This window comes from Ceratotherium simum, chromosome 2 (assembly GCF_057802395.1).
Source record: "Ceratotherium simum simum isolate JZ-2026a chromosome 2, ASM5780239v1, whole genome shotgun sequence".
Classification (NCBI taxonomy): domain Eukaryota; kingdom Metazoa; phylum Chordata; class Mammalia; order Perissodactyla; family Rhinocerotidae; genus Ceratotherium; species Ceratotherium simum.
The window spans coordinates 46,119,584-46,142,765 of NC_141901.1; the positions used below are offsets into that span (position 1 = coordinate 46,119,584).

Here is a 23,182-nt window from a genome sequence, read left to right on the forward strand (position 1 = left end):
TATGGAGGTTTTTCAAAAAAGTAAAAATAGAACTACCATATGATCCAGCAATCCTGCTTCTGGGTATTTATCCAAAAGAATTGAAATCAGGATCTTGGAGAGATATTAGCACTAGCATGTTCAATGCAGCACTATACACAGTAGGTAAGATGTGGAAGCAACCTAAATGTCCATCCACAGATGAATGGATAAAGACAATGTATATACATACAGTGGAATACTATTTAGCCTTAAAAAAGGAAATTAGGCAATAAGTGACAACATGGATGAAACCATGAGGACATTATGCTAAGTGAAATAAGCCAGTCACAGAAAGACAACTACTACATGATTCCACTTGTGAGGTATCTAAAACAGTCAAATTCATAGACTCAAAGAGTGGAATGGTGGTTGCCAGGGGCTGGGGGTAGAAAATGGGGAGTTACTAATCAACAGGCATAAAGCTTCAGTTAAGCAAGATGAAAAAGCTCTAGAGATTTGTTGTCCAACAGTGTACTTATAGTCAATGATAATGTATGGTACACTTAAACATTTAAGAGGATAGATCTCACATTAAGTGTTCTTACCACAATCAAAATTTATAAAAATAAATTAAAAAAAATTTAAAAACCCCAAAAATGAAAAAGAGGAGTAGTTTCTTGAGAACAGAACTTTCCTCCAAATCCTCTCGTGTGCCTTTTAAAAATATAGATTCTAGATTCCATTCTTGACTTGGGGAATCAGAACCCTATTTTTTGAAGAGAGTGGACCTAGAATCCACATTTTAAACAAGCTCCCTTGGGAATTCTTATCTGGGAGGAATCTGAAAACCACTGCCTGCGGGTTACACTTGACTCCCCACTCTCTGGTCTATTTCTGTTCTAATCAAGCCTTTTTCTGACTATTTTATGTTAGCTCTCAAATCAACTTCTTCCTTTCCATTTCCACAGCTGACACCTAAGTCAGGGTTTCACCTTCACTCTTGGTTGATCTCTGTGCCTCCAGTCTCCTATGCCAACCTACTTACACATCATTGTCAGATCAATCTGCCCCAAAATGCTCTTTGGCATGCCTTTCCTCCAAACGCTTCAATGACTCCCTACTGCCCAACCAGATGCAGTCTAATCTCTTTAGCCAGAAATGGTCAAGATATATGTTAATCACGCTTCTTCTTTAGTATCTAAGTTGGAGAGATATTAGCACTCTCATGTTCATTGGAGAAAAGTTGAATAGCACATTGAGATCTTCAGAAAGTTGCTTATCTAGACATTACTTGAGCTCCCTCAGAAATATGACTTAACATTTGGAAGGCTCATAAGGAAAAGGGCTACACAAAGTTTTCTCCATCTTCTATACTTATTTCCTAGGTCATCATCTTTTCACTGCTTTAGTGAAAGATTTTTCTTACAAACAAATGCAAATTCTTTTGGAAATGGACAGGCTGTTAGAAAGCCGAACGCTCCTCTAGTATGAAATTCAAATGTGTCTATAACTCCTGTCTTGTCCAATAACTCACTGCCCAGTTCAACTTCTATGCCTCTGCTTGGGCTCTTCCCCTGCCTGCAACACCTTTCCTCTCCTTTCTGCTTTAATTCTGTGCTTTCCTTTAAAGATCCAACTAGGTTACTTCCCCCATGAAGCCCTTCCTGACCACCCTAGGTTACAGGTACCTTTCTTCTTCGCCCAAGAACATCCGTAGCACTAATTCAACAGGCTATTAATAACACGGCAATTCACCTCATATGATAATTTATCTTTTAATGTACAGGATTATTTCCAAGTCATCAGGTCTGGTGATTCCTTAGTCACAATTTAACATGAAACTGGGCAGCTTTTCCTGAATAGTTCAGGGCAAGAGCAGTAGTCAGTAATTCTATTCTTTCCTTGGGTTAGCTTTGATCTAAAATGGGTTACTATCTCCAGAGAATATGGATGCGCTAGTAGAATGGCCCAGGGGTCCTCACCCCTTACAAATACGACTGTATTGAGGGGAAGCAGACCCCAGTAGTTTATTCTCACCCAACCCATTCGGATCCTAGTCCTCCCTCTCTTTGGGGCTTCAGGGAGTTCCTCGAGTTTTCTTGCTCCCACCCAGGCAGGGGGGGCTCGTGTCCAGTTCAGGGTTCTCCCTCCACTGGGCGGGGGTCCGCGCCTGTATGGCGAGCGCATGGACCGGCCCAGCCAGCTCCTCGGATAGCGCAGCGTGGACCAGCCGATGCCTTTGCAGGGGACTCAGTCCCTCGAAGCGAGAGCTCACTACGGCCACGCGGAAATGCGTCTCACTGCCTGGTGGGACAGCGTGGCCACCGCTCTCGTTGCGTAGCTCCAGCACCTCGGGGTTCAGGGCCTGCTCCAACTTCGTGCGAATGGCGGCCTCGACGGGACCGACAGTCGCCAATCCCGCGCGGCCCCGGGACAGACAGACGCGGCCGGCCATGGAGAACAGGCGCCCGACCAGCTGCCCACTCAGCATCGGCTACAGCAGAGACAAGGACCAGAGCAGTGAGGTTCAGGGCCTCGCGCCTGGTGAGACGCAGTCTCTCCCCACCCTCCCCACCCCCTTACTCCCAGCCAACGTCCATACTCTGCTCCTCCAGGGAGCCCGCCTGGACGCCAGACGGCGAGCCCCGAGACACCGCCCCTTTCCTCTGTGTGACATGGGGGGAATCTGGCCTCCAGCCGCGGGCAGCCGAGGGGGGATTGGAGACGGCCACCGCGCGAGGCATGTTCGCTACTAAAGGGATTTGCAGGGAATGGGCTGGAGGTTGCAAAAGGAGGGTATGTGAAACTCCAGGCTTTTGGTTGAGCCAGTGTCCCTGTGTCCCCTCTGAACCCCGGGCTGGGCCCTTTCTACCTTCCGCTCAGCCTTGGCTACCGCAGTTCCCGCTCACGGACGGAACTCCTGACGTTCTGGGAAATGCGGTCCTTGAGTCCTGAGGCACGCTGGGAAATAGAGTCCTAGCTGCGCGAGCGAATGGGCAGGCGCTAAGTGATGTCCCGAAGGCTCACGGGAACTGTAGTCTCTGGTTGTCTCGACTCGTGAGGTCGTCGGACGTGCTGAACCTGAGAAATCGCAAAGAAAATGGGAATTCCTGCGCAATTGGGATTGGGATTCTTCGATCCATTTTATTGCCAATAGATCTTGTAGATCATGTAGCCTAACTCCTTTATTTTACATACAAGAAAATGGAAATCCATTCCATTTATTGACTACATAATTATTGTGCGCCAGACTAGTCCTGGAGGCTGGGGAATAAAGACAGGCCCTGTCCTCAAAGGAGTTTACAGAACACTGGGGAAGATGGACAAGTGAGCGGACAACTGCAATATCGTGTGCTAGGTGCTATGATGGGACTAAGAACAGGATGCTAAGGAGGCATGCCACTCAGACTTGGGAGAGCACAGAAAACTTCCGAGAGGAGATTTAGGGGAACACAAAAACCTCTTTCTCAGTCCCTGATAGGCTGTAGTAGCCGCAAGTGCCAAGGCCAGGAGGAGAGAGAACTTTGGGGGAGTGGTTTCTTCGGGTGTAGTTAGGTATGATTGGAGGCGACAGTGCAGACATGATGGTGATGGGAAGCGGAGTGAATGGGTGGGCCTTCCGGGAGAAGAGGCAGGTACCAGATCCCGCTGGGCCTTGTAGGCCTTGTTGGGTGGTTTTGTCTTTATCCTAGGAGCAGTGGGAAGCTAGTGAAGGTTTTAAGCAGGGATGTAACAGGATGGGATTTTTCCAAGATGATATATAAATTTTCAATTCAATCTATATTTTATTTTGTATCCTTAATATTTTATATTTCTCTATATATGCCTAAGTATTTTCCTCAGCTTCTAATTTTGAAAAATTTCAAACCTGCAGAAAAGTTGAATAGTACAAAGCAATATCCTCTACCTTTCACTATTTTTTACATTTATATATATTACATACTTATATACTGACATATTTAAGTACTTTATATATACTGATATACTTTAAATATTTTATATACTTTTTTTGGCTAAACCATTTGAAAATAAAGTGCAGATAGTGTGACATTTCACCCCTAAGTACTCCAACATGTATCTCCTAAGAACTAGGATATTCTTCTACATAACTACAATACCCTTGTCATACTCAAGAAATTTAACCTAATTACGTAATATTTACCCTAGCCATTTTAAAAAATTTAAAACTTTCAGAAAAGTTGCAAGATTAGTACAATGAGCACACTATTTACCCTTCACCTATATTCGTTGACAACATTTTGCCAGATTTGCTTTGTATCTCTCTTTGAATATGTGTTTGTATAATAGTAATAAAATAATTGTTATTTTTGCTGAAGCATTTGAAAGCTAGTTGCAAAAATCTTTACACTTCACCACTATATACCTTAGCATATATCTCCTAAGAACAAGGACATTTTCCTACCTAACCACAATACCATTACCACACCCAAGACATTTAACATTCATACAATACTATTATCTAATATGCAATTGATGTTCAAATTTCCCCAGTTGTCTCATTAGTGTTCTTTACAACTTTTCGTTTTTAGAAAGCCAGTCAAGGATCATGCATTGCATTTAGCTCTCCTTAAATCTGTATTGTGCAAAGATCCCTGGCTGCAGCGTGGAGAACTGTAGGGGAGTGAAGAGTGCCAACAGGGAGACCAGTTGGGAGATTATTGTAGCAGTCTAGGTGAGAGATAAGGATGACTTGGACCAAGGTGGTGGTGGTGGTGGAGGTGGAGATGGAAAAAATTGTGGCTACAGGATGTATATCAGGAGGGTAAAATCCACAGGATATGGTAGTGGGTCAGTTATGGGAGAGGACGTGTGAAGGATGACTATCAGATTTCTGCCTTTGGATGGATGGCATTTGTTCCCTGACATATGGAATACTGGAAGAAGCCCAGGTTTGAGAGGGTGGGGAGGTGGGCTGGGGGAAGATTAGGTGCTGAATTCAGTTTTGGACTTGAGTCTTTATGATATCCAAGAAAAGATATCAAGTTGGATATATGGTTCTGTGTATATATTTTATTTTTAACTTATTCTTCTGAAGTACTTTCAGAGTTACAGAAATTACAAAAATAGTACAAGTAATTCCTGTGTATCCTTCACCCTGGTACCTAGATTACCCAAATGTGAACATTTTACCATGTTTGCTTTATTTCTCTCTGTGTATCTATCTACACATATATACTTTTTTTCTGAAGCTTTTGAGAGTAAGTTTCAGAGATAAAGCCCATTTATGTCTAACTACCTGTGATGGTTAATTTTATATGTCCACTTGCCTGAGCCACAGGGTGCCCAGATATTTGGTCAAATATTCTGGGTGTTTCTGTGAGTGTGTTTTTGGATGAAATGAACATTTAAATTGGTAGACTGAGTAAAGCAGATTGCTCTCCTTAATGTGGGTGGCCTCATCCAATTAGTTGAAGGCCTGAACAGAACAAAAAGGCTGACCCTCCCTGAGAAAGAGAGTTCTTTTCTGCCTGATTGCCACTGAACTGGGACATTGGCTTTTTTCCTGCCTTCATACTGGAACTGAAACATTGGCTCTTGCTGGGTCTCCAGCCTGCCGGCCTTTGGACTGGAACTACAGCCTTGGTTCTTGTGGTTCTCAGGCCTTTGGACTCGGACTGGAACTACACCATCAGCTCTGCAGACTTTGGGACTTGTCATCCTCTATAATCATGTGAGCCAATTCCTTATAATAAATCTCTCTATCTGTATATATCCTATTAGTCTCTTTCTTTGGAGAATTCTAATTGTATTTAGTAAAAAAAAAAAAGACATTTTCTCACATAACCACAACATAATTGTCAAACTCTGGAAGTTAACATTGATACAGTACTATTATCTAACCTACAGATCTTACTCAAAAATTTGCCAATTGTCCCACTAATGTTCTTTATACAAAATGAAAAAAATTTTTTTTTTTTTGAGGAAGATTGGCCCTGAGCTAACATCCATCGCCAATCTTTCTCTTTTTGCTGAGGAAGACTGCCTCTGAGCTAACATGTGTTCCTGTCTTCCTCCATTTCGTATGTGGGATGCCGCCACAGTGTGGCTTGATGAGTGGTGCGTTGGTCCCTGCCTGGGATTCAAACCTGCGAACCCCGGGCTGCCGAAGCAGAGCATGTGAACTTGACCACTATGCCACTGGACCAGCCGCCGAAAAAATTTTTTCTGGTCCTGGATCCAATCTAGGATCACATGTTACATTCAGTTGTGATGTCTCATTGGTCTCCATTAATCTGGAATAGTTCCTTAGTCTTTCATGACTTGGACATTTTTGAGGAGTAGAGACCGTTTATTTTGTAGAATGTCTCTTAATTTGGGTTTGTCTAATGTTTTCTATGATTTGGATTTAGGACATGGATTTGTGGCAGGAATACTGCAGAAGTGATGTTGCGTCCTTCTCAGTGAACCATACCAGGGGGCAGATAACTTGATTTGTCCTATTGGTAGTGATAATTCTGATCCCCTGATTAAGGTGGTATCTCTCAGGTTTCTCCATTTTATTTTTTTTTCGGGTGAAAATTAGTTGCTTTTATTTTTATTTTTTGAGGTGAAAGTTAGTTCTACATTGTAAAATTATTCTTTGTCCATTTGTAATCATGGGAGATACTGTGAGTCTATGTAATATCCTGTTTCTCATTAAGCTTTTGTCTACTAATTTTAGCATCTGAGAAGTGTATTTGAAGCAGGAGTTATTGAAGATGAAATGAGATCATCAGGGGTGGGTGGGTGGGGAAGTGGGTGAGGGGGGTGAAATCACCTGGGGAGAGAGTATATGGTGAGAAAAGAATCAGATTTTCTATTAGAAGATCACTCTGGCTAGTGTGTGCAGAATGTATTAGAGGAACAGGAAGACTGGAAGCAGGGAGAAGAGTGGAAAAGCCTTTGGCAGTAGTCTGGTGAAAGATAACCGGAGATAGGCTAGAGAGAAGTAAATCAATTAGAACACTGTTAGAGGGGTGGAATCTATAAGACTTGTTTTTGGTCAGGGCCTTGCAACTTGCTAATCCAGTGATAGTGGTGGGGAATGGGGGGATGCTGTGGTCAGAGAAGGCCTTGCTATGGAGGGGACATTTAAACCGAGATTTGAATGACTAGAGGGAACTAACCATGTGGAAAGAGAGATCTCAGCAGAGGTAATGTATTCACTACATTCTAGATGTGTTATGCTAAGCTCAGTGTTGGCATACTTGGGTGTTCAATAAAATGTATTGGATGGATGAGTGTATGACTAGACAAGGCCAACATCGTTTTTATTCCTGTTGCAAAAATAAATGAAAGCTTTGCAGGTTGCAAGTTCCATAGGGCAAACTTAGTGTCTTTGTTTCTAATAATAATATTGTCATAATAATATATATTATTTAGTGAAGGTTTTTCATGGCCAGAATAAGAATTTTAGAGGCTTTAAGCACCAAGAGATTATGGTGGCCACCTCATGTGTAATTAAACAAAACAAAACAAAAACAATAAACACTAATCTGTACCATGAAGATTGGGATGCCCAAGAAAGTACTCAATTTTCCCCCCATGATGATTACTTCGATATTTGTTCATTTAAAAAAATTAATTTGTGCTTATTGATGTATAATTTACACATAAGAAACGTACAATTCTTGTGTACAGCTTAGTTTTACAGATGAATATACCCATATCAGGATACAGAAAATTTCCAGCACCTTGGAAGGCTCCTAGGAAAGTCAATACCACCTTGCCATAACCATTATTCTAACATCTATCACCATAGATTAGTTTTCCCTGGTTTGGAACTTCATATAAATAGAATCACATAGTATGAATTAATTTGTGTTTGTCTTGTTTTGCTCAACACTGTATGTGAGATTCATCCATATGTGTGGTGGTAACTTGTTCATTTTCATTGTTGTGTAGTATTGTAGTATATGACTATACTACATTCCTGTATATGCTTTTTGTTGGATGTAAACATTCGTTTCTGTTTGGTGTATGTCCAGGAGTGGAATTGCTAGGTCAGAGGATAAACACAATGTTTATTTCTGAAATGGCAAATTCATTCAAAGGATTTTTGGGATGTCCCTGCTTTGTTGATGCCAGGTACTATTCTAAATGTTTTACATTTATGAACTCTTTTAATTCTTACAATAATCCCATGAAGTAGTTACTATTATTACTCTCACTTTACCAATAAGGAAGCAGAGACCCTTAGAGGTTTGGTAGTTTGCCCATGGTCACAGATCTGGTAAACCAACCCAGAGTCAGACTGCAGAATTTGGGCTCTTGAACCATTAAGCTATCCTGCCTTCTAACCAGCACTGGGGACTCGGAGATTCCAGGCTCTGTACTAGGTTCTTCACATTTATTCTCACTTAGTCTAACAACTCTATTATGGTAGGGTATATTGTTTTTATTGAATTGATGAGCTTCTATTATATCTCCCATCACTCTGGCTACCACAGTCTACTGTTTATGGTTGGTGTTTGGAGAGTGGTTGTTGACTAAAGAAAAATATTTAAAAAAAGAAGACACTAGGGGCTGGCCCCATGGCTTAGTGGTTAAGTGCGCGTGCTCTGCTACTGGCGGCCTGGGTTCGGATCCCGGGCACGCACCGACGCACCGCTTCTCCAGCCATGCTGAGGCCGTGTCCCACATACAGCAACTAGAAGGATGTGCAACTATGACATACAACTATCTACTGGGGCTTTTGGGGGCAAAAAAAAAGGAGGAGGATTGGCAATAGATGTTAGCTCAGAGCCAGTCTTCCTCAGCAAAAAGAGGAGGATTAGCACGGATGTTGGCTCAGGGCTGATCTTCCTCACAAAAAAAAAAAAAAAGAAGACACTAATTCTTTAAGAGTATTATCTCATTTATTCATGCCAAAAACATTTAATTACTCTATTAAGAGCCAGGTAGAAGAAATTAAGGACTCTTGATTCAAAAATGAAGACGACATGGTCTCTTCGTTGAGGTGGTCACAGAAAGGAAGTGAGACCAAGGTCAAAGCACAGTACAGAGTGGTAAGTGCTGTCACCAGGATGTGAACAAAGAGATGTGGGTACACTGAGGCTGTGTGTGTGGGGGGAGGAGGTGATATCTAGGCTGAAACTGGAAGGATGAGGAGGATTTTGCCAGGTCAAGAGGAAGATGAAGCATTCCACCCAGAGGCAACTGTATGTGCAATGGCAGGGAGCTGTGGAAAGGCCTAGCTCATCTCATGAATGGTGTGCAGCTCAGTGTGGAGGAGGCTGGGGGTGGTGGTGGGAGAGGGGGAGGGAAAGGGGGAGAAAGAGGATTATGGATGGAATGGTGGAATGGAGCTGGAATGCAAAATAAATGTTTGATTAACTAGATTGCCTGGGAGGGAACTCAGTTGCCTTTGCTTAAAAATCCTAGAGGTATAAAAGGAAATAAGATTGAGCCTGTTTGTCTGTGATGGTGTACTACTTTTACAAATGACCTGCTCTATTTTATTTTTTAATAGCTCTGGTAAGAATGTTGGGAAAGGAGCTCTGGGGAGCAATAGATAGTAATTGAGCCTGGTATAATTTGTAGGATACTGGCCTATCTAGACTTATCTAATAAGGTTTTACAGCTGGATGGAATCTGAAGTATTAAGTCTAATTCTCTCTCTTCCCCTCCACTCTCTTTCTCTCTCTCTCTTTGTCTTTTTAATAGAGGAAGAAAGCTGGATGGAATCTAAAGTATTAAGTCTAATTCTCTCTCTTTCTTTTTAATAGAGGAAGAAAGCAAGGCTGGGTGAGGTAAGTGACTTCATGAAGCCCAACATCTAGTTAGTGAAGTAGTGTGAATGAAGTGGTGAAGAGCACAGTCTTTGAGTCAGGCAGACCTGTGTTCTAATCATGTCTTACTAAGTGGTTGTATGACCTTTGGCAAGTGCTTTAACTCCTCTGAGCCTCAGTTTCCTTATCTGTGAAGCAAACAATTATATCCACTTCACAGGTAGCCCCTAGCATAGGGCATATCATAATAAGGGTTCAATATAATCTCTTTCCCCTTCACCCTTCCTAATAGCACAGGGTCACTGTGACAGAAGTAAAAAAGAGATCAGAAGTCAGAGAGGGGGAGGTCAGCTGACCCCTCAAGTAGGGCCTGGAAGGGTACCAGAGTTATGGTGGGGCCCCGCTACGTGGGTTTTGTTCTCAGCCCTGTAGGTCTGAAAAGTTGACACTATCAGAAATTCCAGAGTTGACTGGCTTCTCGAGGAGACTCATGCTAACAAAATACACAAGAAATTTATGAATAGTCCAGAATGCAAATTCATTAACTTCTAGTCATAGATATATCTTCCTGTAACTGGCTCTCCCCTTCTCAGTCTCATATTTTTATCTTGAAATAGAATAATTGGAAAGTTGTTAATTGAGCACCGAATCTGACCTAAGTTGGAGAGTCTTCAGAAATATTTCACCCAGGCTGTGAGAAAAAGGCTGATGATTTCACAACTAAGGACCCTTCTATAATAGCCCAAACCTTTGTGTCTAGCAGACATATACTCTTAGTGTTGGAGAAACACAACACATTCCTACTGTACTTGCTCCCTGTTTAGACTCTATGTGAACCACATCTTTCTATTAACACATGTGTCTTTTGAAATGATATAACCGATTGGGTTAGAATTATCTTCAGTTACATTCTACTATTGAGGAAACACTCCCATCACCTTTGATTGGACTTGGGTGTTTCACAAATCTATACCAGCATTCTTGCCAGGGGTAGTCTCTACAGATATTAACAAATTTAACTTCCAGAGTTTAGATTTCCTCCATTTTCTAGAGGCATCTCATTACAGTTCTTTGTACTAGTCTAAGTTATCTGTATACCCATTGCCTGATAGGTAGCATGTAGTAGATGAATGTTGGTTGAATAAAGGTGAGGATAAAAGTGAGATCAGAAAAGGGTTCAAGGAAGACAATTTAAATCTATTCTTTTCTCTATAGTATTCCACCTCCTGTCCCTATGGGCTACTCAGGAAAGGGTGAAAATGGTGTAGGGGATGTAGAACTCCCAGGGACGGGAAGCTGAGGAGGAAGAAACAGAACTTTCAGGAAAGATTTCAGTGGAAGGCAGGTGGAGGATTATACACACGAGTCTGAAGGCACTGTTGCTGAAGTCTGAGGCAATAATGAGACCGACAAGAAAAGAAGCTGACGAGATGTTAAGGAAGTAACTGACTGGACGTGGTGTTGAGATGCAGGGAAGAGTAGACTCTGGTGTAAGTACCTGGAAAACAGTCGGTGCAATTCAGGGAAAGAGGGCAAAGAGAGGTGGGTGGGGTGAGTTGTTTGGATGAGTTTGCGTTTGGATAGGTCGAGTTATTGGGAAAAAAGGGTTGAAGTATCCAGTAAGCAGTTAGGTTTAAGGGCCTGAGCTTCTGAAACAAATTTGGATATTAGTTGAAAGCATGGGTAAGATTCTTCAGGAAGAGTGAAGAATGGAGGTGGGGCAGGTAGGGAGGCAGAGCCCAGATGGATTTCGGGATGGGCAGAGGAAGAGGCAGGATAAGAAGAGTCAGAGGACGACATTTTGAAAGCCAAGAGAGCACGTTTCAAGGCGATATCGGACGCCTCCTGGAGGTCAAGAGGAGGATGACATCTATTTTAGCTGTTGGTCACACAGGATTCCGAGCAGCGGAGGCGGGTGGGGGTTGGGCGAAGCCAGACAGCAGGCGGCGACTGAATTGAGAGAGAAAGGAGGCGCCCTTAGTAGAATATTCTTTAGGGTAGTTTGGCTGTGGCGAGACAGAAGGGCGGGACTTGGAGGGTAATTTAGGGCTCAAGGGGATAATTGGCTTCAGAATCGCGTACCCTTGAGTGGGAATAACTCTGCATCTGCTTGAGGCCCTCTGCAGTCCTTTTGGGTCTTCCTTGGGAATTCCCCCTGCTCTAAGCTGGAAAAAACCTACCACTCTAAACTGGAAAAAAATTGCCACTCAGTAAAAAACAAAACAAAATAGCGTTTTGTTTGAAAGCCTTCTCTCTTTAAAAATACTGGCATGCAAATAAGGGCCTTTAATGTGGCTCCCAGCGATTGGTAGGTACTTAGGACATCCGTCACTTCCTCGCAGTGCAGGATGCAAACGAAGAGTCTGCTTTCTGCTTTCCTATTGGCTGTTTGATCGGGCTCCGCTTTTAGCCAATCAAACTACTTCCCATCACCCCTCCCGGTAGCTCTTATAAATTACATCAAATTGGTTATCCTTTCCACATCCTTCTCCTTGAAAAAGAAGCTGTAGCTGCGTTTTTAGCCGTAATGTCAGGACGCGGAAAGCAGGGAGGCAAAGCTCGCGCCAAGGCCAAGTCTCGATCGTCCCGCGCTGGCCTGCAGTTCCCGGTGGGGCGAGTGCACCGCTTGCTGCGCAAAGGCAACTACGCGGAGCGGGTGGGGGCCGGCGCGCCGGTGTATCTAGCGGCGGTTCTCGAATACCTGACCGCAGAGATTCTGGAGCTGGCGGGGAACGCGGCCCGAGACAATAAGAAGACGCGCATCATCCCTCGCCATTTGCAACTAGCTGTGAGAAATGACGAAGAGCTCAACAAGTTACTTGGGGGTGTCACCATTGCCCAGGGCGGCGTCTTGCCCAATATCCAGGCTGTCTTGTTGCCCAAGAAAACGGAGAGCCACAAGCCTGGCAAGAACAAGTAATTAGGAGGCTTGACACCATCCCCACTCTCCCCAAAGGCTCTTTTAAGAGCCACTAAAGTATCAACTGAAGGGCTGATCACGAAATAGCGCGTTAGCTCTTTTTTTGAAAACTTGGGTGGCTCTAAAAAGAGCCTTTGATCTTTGGTTTACTTAGTCAGGATTTATTTGCTTTTGGCTTTGTGGCTTTCCGTTTTTTTTGGTAATAGCACGGCCTGGATGTTCGGCAAAACACCGCCCTGGGCGATGGTGACTTTGCCCAAAAGCTTGTTCAGCTCCTCGTCGTTGCGGATGGCCAGCTGGAGGTGACGAGGAATGATACGCGTCTTCTTGTTGTCGCGGGCCGCGTTCCCCGCCAGCTCCAGGATCTCCGCCGTCAGGTACTCGAGGACCGCCGCCATATAGACCGGCGCGCCCGCCCCCACCCGCTCGGCGTAGTTGCCTTTGCGCAGCAGGCGGTGCACTCGTCCCACCGGGAACTGAAGGCCAGCGCGGGACGAGCGCGACTTAGCCTTAGCGCGGGCCTTGCCTCCTTGCTTGCCACGACCGGACATATTAAAAAATCAAGTTATAACAAATATCTAAAGCCCAGAAACTCTGCAACAAAACAGTATTGAAAGATCGGCAATTGGAAAGCCTTTATAAGCTTTCCTAGGGGTGGAGTCAGGAACGAGTTTTTCATTGGTCCTAAATTGGCTCCAGAATCGGCCAATAAGGTCAAGAGTGTGTGTTGTTACGTAGCTTTTACTGATAACGCAAGGTCCTTACATGGCCCAATGGGAGCGAGATACTTTTGGAGCCCTAATTTGCATACGGTAGTTATAAAAAGATCAGGCCCGCCCATTCTCGTACTTTTATTTGCTAATCGGTGTTGTGTGCTACAATGCCTGAGCCGGCAAAATCTGCTCCCGCGCCCAAAAAGGGCTCGAAGAAAGCGGTCACCAAAGCCCAGAAAAAAGATGGCAAGAAGCGCAAGCGCAGCCGCAAGGAGAGCTACTCCATCTACGTGTACAAGGTGCTGAAGCAGGTGCACCCGGACACCGGCATCTCGTCCAAGGCCATGGGCATCATGAACTCCTTCGTCAACGACATCTTCGAGCGCATCGCCGGCGAAGCGTCCCGCCTGGCGCATTACAACAAGCGCTCGACCATCACGTCCCGGGAGATCCAGACGGCCGTGCGCCTGCTGCTGCCCGGCGAGCTGGCCAAGCACGCCGTGTCCGAGGGCACCAAGGCGGTCACCAAGTATACCAGCTCCAAGTGAGTCCCTGCCGGGACGCGGTGCTCGCGCGAGCCGCCGCCCGCTTGACTCCAAAGGCTCTTTTCAGAGCCACCCACTTAATCACCAGAAAAGAGCTCTGTTCACTTGCGTTTTCTCTTAGTTCTTTCTCGCAAAGTAAATTATTCTAGTTGGCTAAAGGTCGTGGAAGATGGCACTCGTAGCATTTTAAGCTCTTCTGACTTGAGGTTCCTGGCGCGTGACTGGCTTTGCTTTTGAATCTAGGGCGCGTCTTAACCCCTTACTGTGTTTGGTTTTCCTATGAGTCAGTTCTAAATTAGGATGCTACGAATACGCTCCTCCCCACCGTCCGGCCCCAGACTACAGTGTCTTGGTGGCTTTGTTGGGTATGTTTTATTGGCTTTCTAAAACGAAGTGAGATTTCGGGCATCCTCATTTAAGAAAGGACCCCAGGACACAACTAAGCTCGGGGTCCTGCGAACACTGCGTCACAGCTCTGAAGAATTCTCCCGAGAGTGGCAGCCTCTTGGGTCTCCGGTCACCAGTTCTGCCCTGCGGTGTGGCTCCCTGTGGATACCAGCAGTTTCGGGCACCTCGGGCAGACCCAGCGGTTCTGGTTCCTAGCCTTCCCCTGATTGGACGACGTGAATATTCAAAACCACACGCGGCTCCAGACTTAGTAGGTTCTGGTTTTCGCCGCTCACTTTGAGACTTTGAAATTCCTATTGATCGATTTGTGAATCATTTTTTCTTTGAATGCTCTCTTTGGACCGTTCTAGCCTCGGGTCACCGCAAGGCATTGGTCATTTAGGTCTGGGCTGAAAGTCACCTCCCAGAGACCTACCCAAGTCATCCACTCAGGAATTCGCGCCCCGTTCCTGCCTGTCCTGGTGCCTCAACTGTTTTATCTTCCTGTTAGCTGCTGTCAGAAATTGTGTGGTTCGTTTATCTTATTGTTTGTGGGGCTTTCTCCTCAAGCCCTTGACAGAGACTTGGCGGGTCTGGTGTTCCCCTGTATCATCAGTGCCAATCCGTGCCTGACACGTAGTGGACATGTACATACTTATTGAATTAATACTTTTTGAATTAATTATCCTATTCCACTCCTTGCTTAATCGCTTCCTTGGATGGATGGGTGCGGTTCATTTCCATTAAATATATGGGAAGACCTGATGAAAATGGAAGTAGTTTTGGAGCTCCTTTCCCAAGTCTGATGATAGTCACCTCAGGGCAACAACCAGGAGGAGGCCTGTGTTAAAATTCTTATTGCGCCTAAGAAGGAGGCGGCAGTGGTCAGTCCTCCCTTTATGCTTCTCAGTTTAATGTAACCTATTTTGGATTTTAATTAAATTCAGAGCGTTGGTCCCTGAAAAGATCCTTTTCCTTTCTCTTTTTCTGACACCCTTCCCCCAATTCCACCGTCCTCATCCTGTGTTCCCCACCGAGATGAGCTTTTAATTTACACTCGCCATCTCATTTGCTTTTCAGGAGACCCTGTAAGATACGCAAAGTTAATATCCCTTCTACAAATGAGGTTGAGAGAAGCACAGTGATTGGTCCGCTGGACATGCAGCTAACATTGTCCACCTTTGTATCCTCAGATGCGAGGACAATTGCATTTTAGTTTTATTTTGTGTGATTACAGAATGTTGAACCTTTCTGTCCAAGCCTTGATTTTGCTGATAAATACACTGATGGTCTGATCAGTTATTAAACTCTGCTTTTGGCTAAGGGGTCCCGGAGTTGATTGCAGGGGTTTCATGAATCCAAATGGACTCCAGACATTACCATAGACTGATTAAATCTTATGTTTCCTACATGTATGTTTTCAAATGTGTGTAGATTCTATTGTTATTAATAAAGTTACCAATTAATTTAAAAGCTTGGCTGGATTCTTTTATCTGCAGTATATTTTCTAATTAAATGAAATTAACAGATACAACGACTACTGGGTCTATGAAAAAGCTGGGTGCCTCTGACTTGGAGGATGCGTATTTATAAGCCATCAGCAAGACTTACTTCTACACCAGAGGAGCACTGGGGCTGAAATATCCTGTTATGAGGACACTGTAATTGCTTAGTAATTGAAAAATACATGACCACAAATATGAAGTATTATAAACAAGATAGAAAAAGTCAAGTCCTTAAGAAAGTTTAGCTGACACCTACAGAGCACTCACTATGTGCCAATGTTCTAGGCCCTTTACACACATTGACTCATTTAATCCTCATAAGAACCTGATGAAGTAGTTACCATTATTATCTCTCATTTTACAGATGAGGAAACTGAGGCACAGAGAGGCTTCTCCTCAGAAACTCTCCGGAGAATAAACTCTTAGTTCAGTGCTTAAGGGACTTGAGAAAGAAAGACCACTCTGAAAACCTGGACCCCTCCCTGGGTTTTGGGGGGAAATATATATGCTTTAAAATTAAAAGAAATACCACCTGCTTTATTCTCTTCAGGATGTACCCTGGATATAAATCTATGGTGGTGGTGGTGGCTAAAATTCTTGAGGATGGGATTGGAGGCTCTGGTTCTCCATCCTAGAGGCCATGACACATCTCAGTTTGTCCCCACGTGGTAGGGGGCTCACCAGCTGGAATCCCTTCACTAACATGAGAGAACCTTAGTTGCTGGTTGTGGGCTCCGCCTGGGTATGGTGTTTACTAGGAAGGAAGTTACAGAATGAGGAGTGGGTAGAAGTGATCGAGTTTGGTATTTTAACTCTGGAGGGGAGGTAATTAGTGATGGTGAGATTAATCCTCCTAAAGAACCTCTCTGATCCTTTCTTTCTCCTGCTCAAACATCTGTATACGTTTACTTATATTGGGGTTAATGACAATACTTGTTATAATAATAATTGCTTGTACATACTGAGCACTTATCTATTTACCTGGTGCTCTGCTAAGTGGTTTACACGCATTACCTCATTTAATCCTCACGGTCACCATTTAAGATAGATTTCGTTATTATCGTTCTTATTTTACAGATAAAGGAAACTGAGTCTCGGAGAAGTTAAATAACTTGTTCTGGATCATTTAGGAAGTAAGTGGTGGAACTGCAATCCAATGCACACTTTTAAAAAGCTTGATATTCAAGGCCCTTCATAATCTGCCTCTTCCTTCTTTTACAGCTGTATCTCCTACTGCTCTCCTCTCAGGTTTTCTGCTCTGGTTAAAATGGTCTACTCATCTTGCCCTAAACCTGTTTGCTCTTTCCCAGGTCTGGCCTGGCCTGCCCTTTCCTTCTGGCTTGGCCAGAGCTTTCTTTCAAGCCAAGGCCATATCTTCCAGCTCAAATGACACTTCTTAACTCATTTCTCTACAATACCCACCTCTACTTCTTTAAAAACCAACTTTACTGAGGTATAATTGGCATACAATAAACTGCACGTGTTTAAAGTACAATTTGCTAAGTTGACATACATATATACCTATGGAAATATCACTATAAGCAAAATAATGAACATATCCATCAACCTCCCCCACCCCCAGAGTTTCCTAGTGCCCTTTCATAATTCTTTCCTCCTGCAGCCTTCACCAATGTCCTCCTTTCGCCAAAACCCGCCCTCAGGCGACCACTGGTTTGCTTTATGTCATTATAGATAGTTTACATTTTCTGGAATTTTATGTAAGTGGAAGCATACAGTGGTATCATTTGTGTCTGGCTTCTTTCACTCAGCATAATTATTTTGAGATTCATTCATAATGTTGCATTTATCAGTAGTTCCTTCCTTTTTATTGCTGAGCAGTATTCCATTGTATGGAGTGCAACCACAATTGTTAATCCATTCACCTGTTGAGGGATAGTTGGGTTGTTTCCAGTCCTTCCTCCACTTTCTAATGCACTCCAACTTTGTGTCATGGCGGTTCCACAGATGAACATGATAAATTTTCTGCCCTCAGTTGGGAAGGAAGTCAGATGGGGGATGAGAGATTTGCACAAATACTTATTCTATTCAAGTGGGAGTAAGTGTTAGGGTTTCATTTCTGTTTTCCTAGGCTCAAAATCTCTCTAATCCATTCTATGTCCTGCTGCCAGAGTAATCTTCTAACACACAGATCTGACCTCATCAACCGCCTGCTCTCAAACCTCCAGTGGCCTGGCTCACTGCCTCAGTTCAAACTTCAAAAGAAAAAAATAAAAGCTTAAAATGTAAAACTTTATCAGCAGTTCTGATACCATATTTGGTTTCACAATGTCGTTTGGGGAGCCTGGCTCCTTTAAGAGGGAGGCTAACAGAGCTTATAATATGGCTAAGCAGTAGTTCTGGCACAGGGAGTAAGCCTGAGGGGCAGCTCTGTTTAGGTTTCAGAAACTGACCCTTAACTGAGAGAGTCTCTGTGACTAGAGAGACTAAGTTTAATCATTCATTTAATACGGGTGATTGAAAATCTGTATCTACTAATTTTATAAATATTTTTAAAGTATCTATTAACATTCTTACATTTTATAAGAAAGGCTCTCTAGGACCATTCTTCTTCTCTCACTCCTAAGGATTGTTAGGTATGATATCATTAATTAATTCTTTTATTCAATAATATATTGAGTATTTGCTACATACCATGCAATCTACTGGGCATTGAGGATACAAGGTTAAACAGAACAGAGTGGCTTCTGTCTTCCTGGACTTTTAGGCTAGAAGGGAAGACAGACATTAAACCAGCGACTATAATAAAGTCTGACAAGTATTAAGATGGGAGAAGTACAGATAGAGCGTAATGGTGGGAGGCCTAACCTAATACTGATGGGGTAAGGAAGGCCTCCCCGAGGAAGGGCCTTTTAGGATGAGACCTGAAGAGGCTGGGATGGAAGAGTGTTCCAGGCAGTGGGTGGCATGGGCAAAGGCCTGCAGGAGAGTGAAAGACAGCAACCTCAGGAAGATAGGAGGGACTGCAAGAAGTCTAGCATGGGTTGTGTTTAGAGGACAAGAAGGAGAGTGCGGCAACATGAGGTTACACAGGTAGGCAGAACCAGACCTTGCAGGATCAGGCAGACATATGGAAACAGACTTTGAGGAACTCGAATAGCTTCTAGGCTAACATGACTATGGAAACAGAAAGGAGCTGAATGGCACTGAGAATAGAACAGTGAAAGTCTCAGAGGCTACATGGTCTGTGTCCATCCAAGTGCAAATGGCACCCTCCCACCTCAAATGAGTGTTCATTCACTGCAACAGGGCTTCCCTGAAGGTGGAAATGGCTGTATCAGGCTATCAGGCTGATGTCAGCCACCTTTGAGCTCTGAGGGGACTGTGAGATTCTGAGGAGGACTGTGAGATTCATAATTGGCCAAATGTAAAGGTTTGCTCATACCCAGTGCTGGTTAGGGTTGGAGAAATAGGGTACTCTTATACACTATTAGTGGGAGAAGAATTTTGTGCAAACTTTTTAGTGGGTAATTTAACAATGACTATCAAAATTCCCTTTTCAGGGCTGGCCCCGTGGTTTAGCGGTTAAGTGCCCGCGCTCTGCTACTGGCGGCCCGGGTTTGGATCCCGGGCGTGCACCGACGCACCGCTTGTCCAGACATGCTGAGGCCGCATCCCACATACAGCAACTAAAAGGATGTGCAACTATGACATACAACTATCTACTGGGGCTTTGGGGGGGAAAAAGAAAGGAGGAGGATTGGCAATAGATGTTAGCTCAGAACTGGTCTTCCTCAGCAAAAAGAGGAGGGTTAGCATGGATGTTAGCTCAGGGCTGATCTTCCTCACACACACACAAAAAATTTCCTTTTCATATACAAATACAAAACAAAAATTTCTAAACAGGGGCCCGGCCCCATGGCTTAGCGGTTAAGTGCGCGCGCTCCCCTACTGGCGCCCGGGCCAGATCCCGGGCGCGCACCGACGCACTGCTTCTCCGGCCATGCTGAGGCCGCGTCCCACATACAGCAACTAGAAGGATGGGCAACTATGACTTACAACTATCTGCTGGGGCTTTGCGGGGTGGGGGGGAATCTCTAAACAAAACACTCCAAGATATTCATGCAGGGATGGCAAATATCAGCTTTTTTTTTTAAAAAAAGTATTTTTAATTCTTGATAACTGAGAAATTAAAACAGATGCCAATATACCCGTTATTCAACTTCAACAATTATCAACTTAAGGTCAAATCAACTCAAAGTCAAACTAATAATAGTCGATACTCAGAAGAAGAAGAATTTGGTTAGGCCAGAAGGAGGCTTTTACTTTTTCCTTTATAACTTTCAATATCATTTGAATTTTCGATCAATGTGCACTTAAAAACATTGTCAGCCGACGTTATTTGGACAGTGGAATTATTGGCCATAAAAAAAAGCACCCCCGTACTGTGAGAATATTTTTGGTGAAAATGTTATTTCAAATGCCTATCCTAGTGCCTGGCACCTAGTAGACCCTCAGTTCATTTTAATTAATTCTGAAAAACAGTTTTAAAAATCTTCAACAAGGGGGGACCGGCCCGGTGGCACAAGCTGTTAAGTGCGCACGCGCGCTCCGCAGCCGTGGCCCGGGGTTCGCTGGTTCGGATCCCGGGCGCGCACTGTCGCACTGCTTGGCAAGCCATGCTGTGGTGGCGTCCCATATAAAGTGGAGGAAGATGGACATGGATGTTAGCCCAGGGCCAGTCTTCCTCAGCAAAAAAAGAGGAAGATTGGCAGACGTTAGCACAGGGCTGATCTCCTCACAAAAAAAAAAAAAAAAAAAAAAATCTTCAACAAGGGGCTGGGCTGGTGGCGTAGCAGTTAAGTTTGCACGTTCCACTTCGGTGGCCCAGGCTTCGCAGGTTCGGATCCTGGGCGCAGGTTCGGATCCTGGGCGCAGACCGATGCACCGCTTGTCAAGCCATGCTGTGGAGGCTTGAGGAAGCAGAGGAAGATTGGCACCAATGTTAGCCCAGGGCCAATCTTCCTCAGCAAAAAGATGACAATTGGCAACGGATGTTAGCTCAGGGCTAATCTTCGTCACAAAACAAAAAACAAAACAAAACAAAAACCTTCAACAATATAAACAGCAATCAACCTAAACAGCAGCAATAACAAACTCCAAATGTCCTTGGGATTTATGGGCTGACCTATGGGTTTGGGACTGGGACTTCACTAGTACATATTTAATAGAACCATTTTTCCTTTTTCTTATTTATTATTCCTTTTTATGTTCATTCTTTACTCCCTTTCAGACTGTCATTCTAATTTTGCTTCTATGTGTTCTTGAAAAAAGTGTATTGCTTTCTATGCATTACAAATAATTATCCTTACATACTGTATATTGAATTTATATGGCATTCTCGAAATAACAAAACTAGAGAGATGAACAGATTAGTGGTTTCCAGGAGAGGGGAGTGAGGTGGGAGGTGGTTGGGAATACACTAGGGAGTTCTTCTGAGGTGATTGAACAGGTCTGTATCTTGATTGTGGTGGTGGTTACACAAATTTATACATGAAATAAAATTGCATAAAATTACATGAACACACATACATGAACGCAGGTTAAAAAAACTGTGAAAAGTAATTAAGGTCTGCAGACTAGTTAACAGTACTGTGCCAATGTCAGTTTCCTGGTTTTGATATTGTACTACAGCTATAAAACATGTCACCATGGGGGAAGGGTCCATGGGATTCTTTGTACTATTTTTGCAACTTCCTGTGAGTCTATTATTATTTCAAAATAAAAAATTAAGAAAGCTGCAGAACATGCTTTACTACTAACTAAATAGATGCAAAGGTAAACTAGAATGGCATATGTATTTTTTTCTATTGCTTATATACTCTTCCTTGGTCTCAAATGATGTTTTAAACACTTTATATGTGTTAACTCATTTTATCCTCACAATAACTCTATCAGGTAGGTAGTATCATTATTTTCATTTTATAGATGTGGAGAGGGAATCACAAAGAGGTTAAACACTGTGCCCAGAGTCACACAGTCAGTAAGTGGCCAAGGATTAAAATCCAGAGTCTCTTTTCAGTCACTATACTACACTACTAATGTCAAAGAAGCAAGATGTTGATGCAGCATTTATAGCAGTTAACAATATTAGATATAACCATCAATATAGGAATCCTGAAATAAGTTACACCAACTCTAAGAAAAAAAATCATCTTATCTCAATCAGCCTACGACGACCACTTAGTCTAACAAGCTGGGTTTATTGACTTGTTTTCAATAAACACACACCAAAGAAACTGTGAGATGTCTCACCAAACAAAGGAAAAATAGAGTTATCATAGGTTGTGGGGAAGGTAGAGTATAAAGTTTTGATGGGCTCAAAGCAAAGCAGTGTTGTGTGGAAGGAATGGACATCAGAACTAGGCTTTGAAGTGCATCCTGGGTCCTGTTTCCTTGGAAACTACAAAGTTAAGATAAAGGTGGAACGTTGTGTTTAGAAACCTCTTTTTTGAAGTTTGGTATCTGGGTTGAAAGTCGAGGCCGCTTCTCTGTGTCAGAGCGATTTAGGTCCTCTAGGCAGGAGGGGGATGTTTTATTCTTGCTATGATTTCAAAACAGCAAAGGTTCTGATAGTCTGTGATTTTTAGAGAACAAAGTTTATCAATGAATAAGAAAGCAGTAGTCATTCAAAGAAGGGGATTATGACTCTTTATAGCTGCAGCATGTCCTTGGGAGATGAACTTCCTGTTTCTTCTTTGCTAGTTCATCTCAGCCTGGTGAATGGCAGAACAGATTTTTACTTTCTCAGTCCTAGCTAATTTCTACTTTCTCACAATGCACTTAAGTGGTATCATGTTTTCTATCTTATTCTAGTTTTTACTTTCTCCTCTCTCTAACCTGTATTTAAAAAATTGGCTTTTCCCTCTCAGCTCCGACAAAACTCAACCTGCACCTCTCTTTGCTATCCACGTTGTTATGTGAACATTGAATCTGTTGATTGAAGGGCTGCATTAAATTTCATGATGTGCAAACACCACATTTTATGTCCCCACTCACCCAGTGATGGATGCCCAGGTTTCTTCCAAATCCTCGTCATCACAAAAAATGCTGCGATGAATATCGTTGTACATTTTCCTTATGGATCTATGTAAGAACATCTTTTGGATAAAAACCCAAGAACAGAACTCCGGTTACTAGGGTCCATTTATTCTTAACTGAACCAAGGAGTACCAGGCTCCCCTACAGAATGGTTGCCCTCATCTTCCAACATCAACGCATCAGGACTCCTTGGAGCCCACATCCAGGCCAATGCTTGGGTCATCCAACTTTCTAAGTTTTTCCAGACTATCCGGTGTAAAGAGATATTTCGTTGTTTTCATTTTCATTTTTTTGATTATTAAGGAGTTCAAGCATCTCTACATGACTTTGATAGATTTTGTGTTTACTCTCCTGTATATTG

General features: G+C 43.3%; 4 protein-coding genes across 4 annotated transcripts; 2 read left to right on the forward strand and 2 right to left on the reverse strand.

Annotated features, from left to right (window-relative positions):
- Window positions 1-1,722: 1,722 nt before the first annotated feature.
- BOLA1 (bolA family member 1) lies at window positions 1,723-2,930 on the reverse strand. Its single transcript, XM_004435939.3, has 2 exons — window positions 2,834-2,930; window positions 1,723-2,455 (listed from the first exon to the last, which is right to left on the reverse strand). Exon 2 carries the CDS (start codon window positions 2,450-2,452, stop codon window positions 2,039-2,041), a length of 414 nt encoding a protein of 137 aa, XP_004435996.1. The 5' UTR covers window positions 2,453-2,455; window positions 2,834-2,930; the 3' UTR covers window positions 1,723-2,038.
- A 9,237-nt stretch (window positions 2,931-12,167) lies between these two features.
- Window positions 12,168-13,287, forward strand: H2AC21 (H2A clustered histone 21). The gene has a single exon (XM_087444152.1). The coding sequence runs from the start codon at window positions 12,220-12,222 to the stop codon at window positions 12,610-12,612; it is 393 nt and encodes a 130-aa protein (XP_087300278.1). The 5' UTR covers window positions 12,168-12,219; the 3' UTR covers window positions 12,613-13,287.
- On the reverse strand, window positions 12,462-13,225 carry H2AC20 (H2A clustered histone 20). The gene has a single exon (XM_004435937.3). It carries the CDS (start codon window positions 13,161-13,163, stop codon window positions 12,774-12,776), a length of 390 nt encoding a protein of 129 aa, XP_004435994.1. The 5' UTR covers window positions 13,164-13,225; the 3' UTR covers window positions 12,462-12,773.
- Window positions 13,288-13,463: 176 nt separating the features above from the next.
- On the forward strand, window positions 13,464-15,730 carry H2BC21 (H2B clustered histone 21). The gene has a single exon (XM_014791746.2). The coding sequence runs from the start codon at window positions 13,493-13,495 to the stop codon at window positions 13,871-13,873; it is 381 nt and encodes a 126-aa protein (XP_014647232.1). The 5' UTR covers window positions 13,464-13,492; the 3' UTR covers window positions 13,874-15,730.
- Window positions 15,731-23,182: the final 7,452 nt, after the last annotated feature.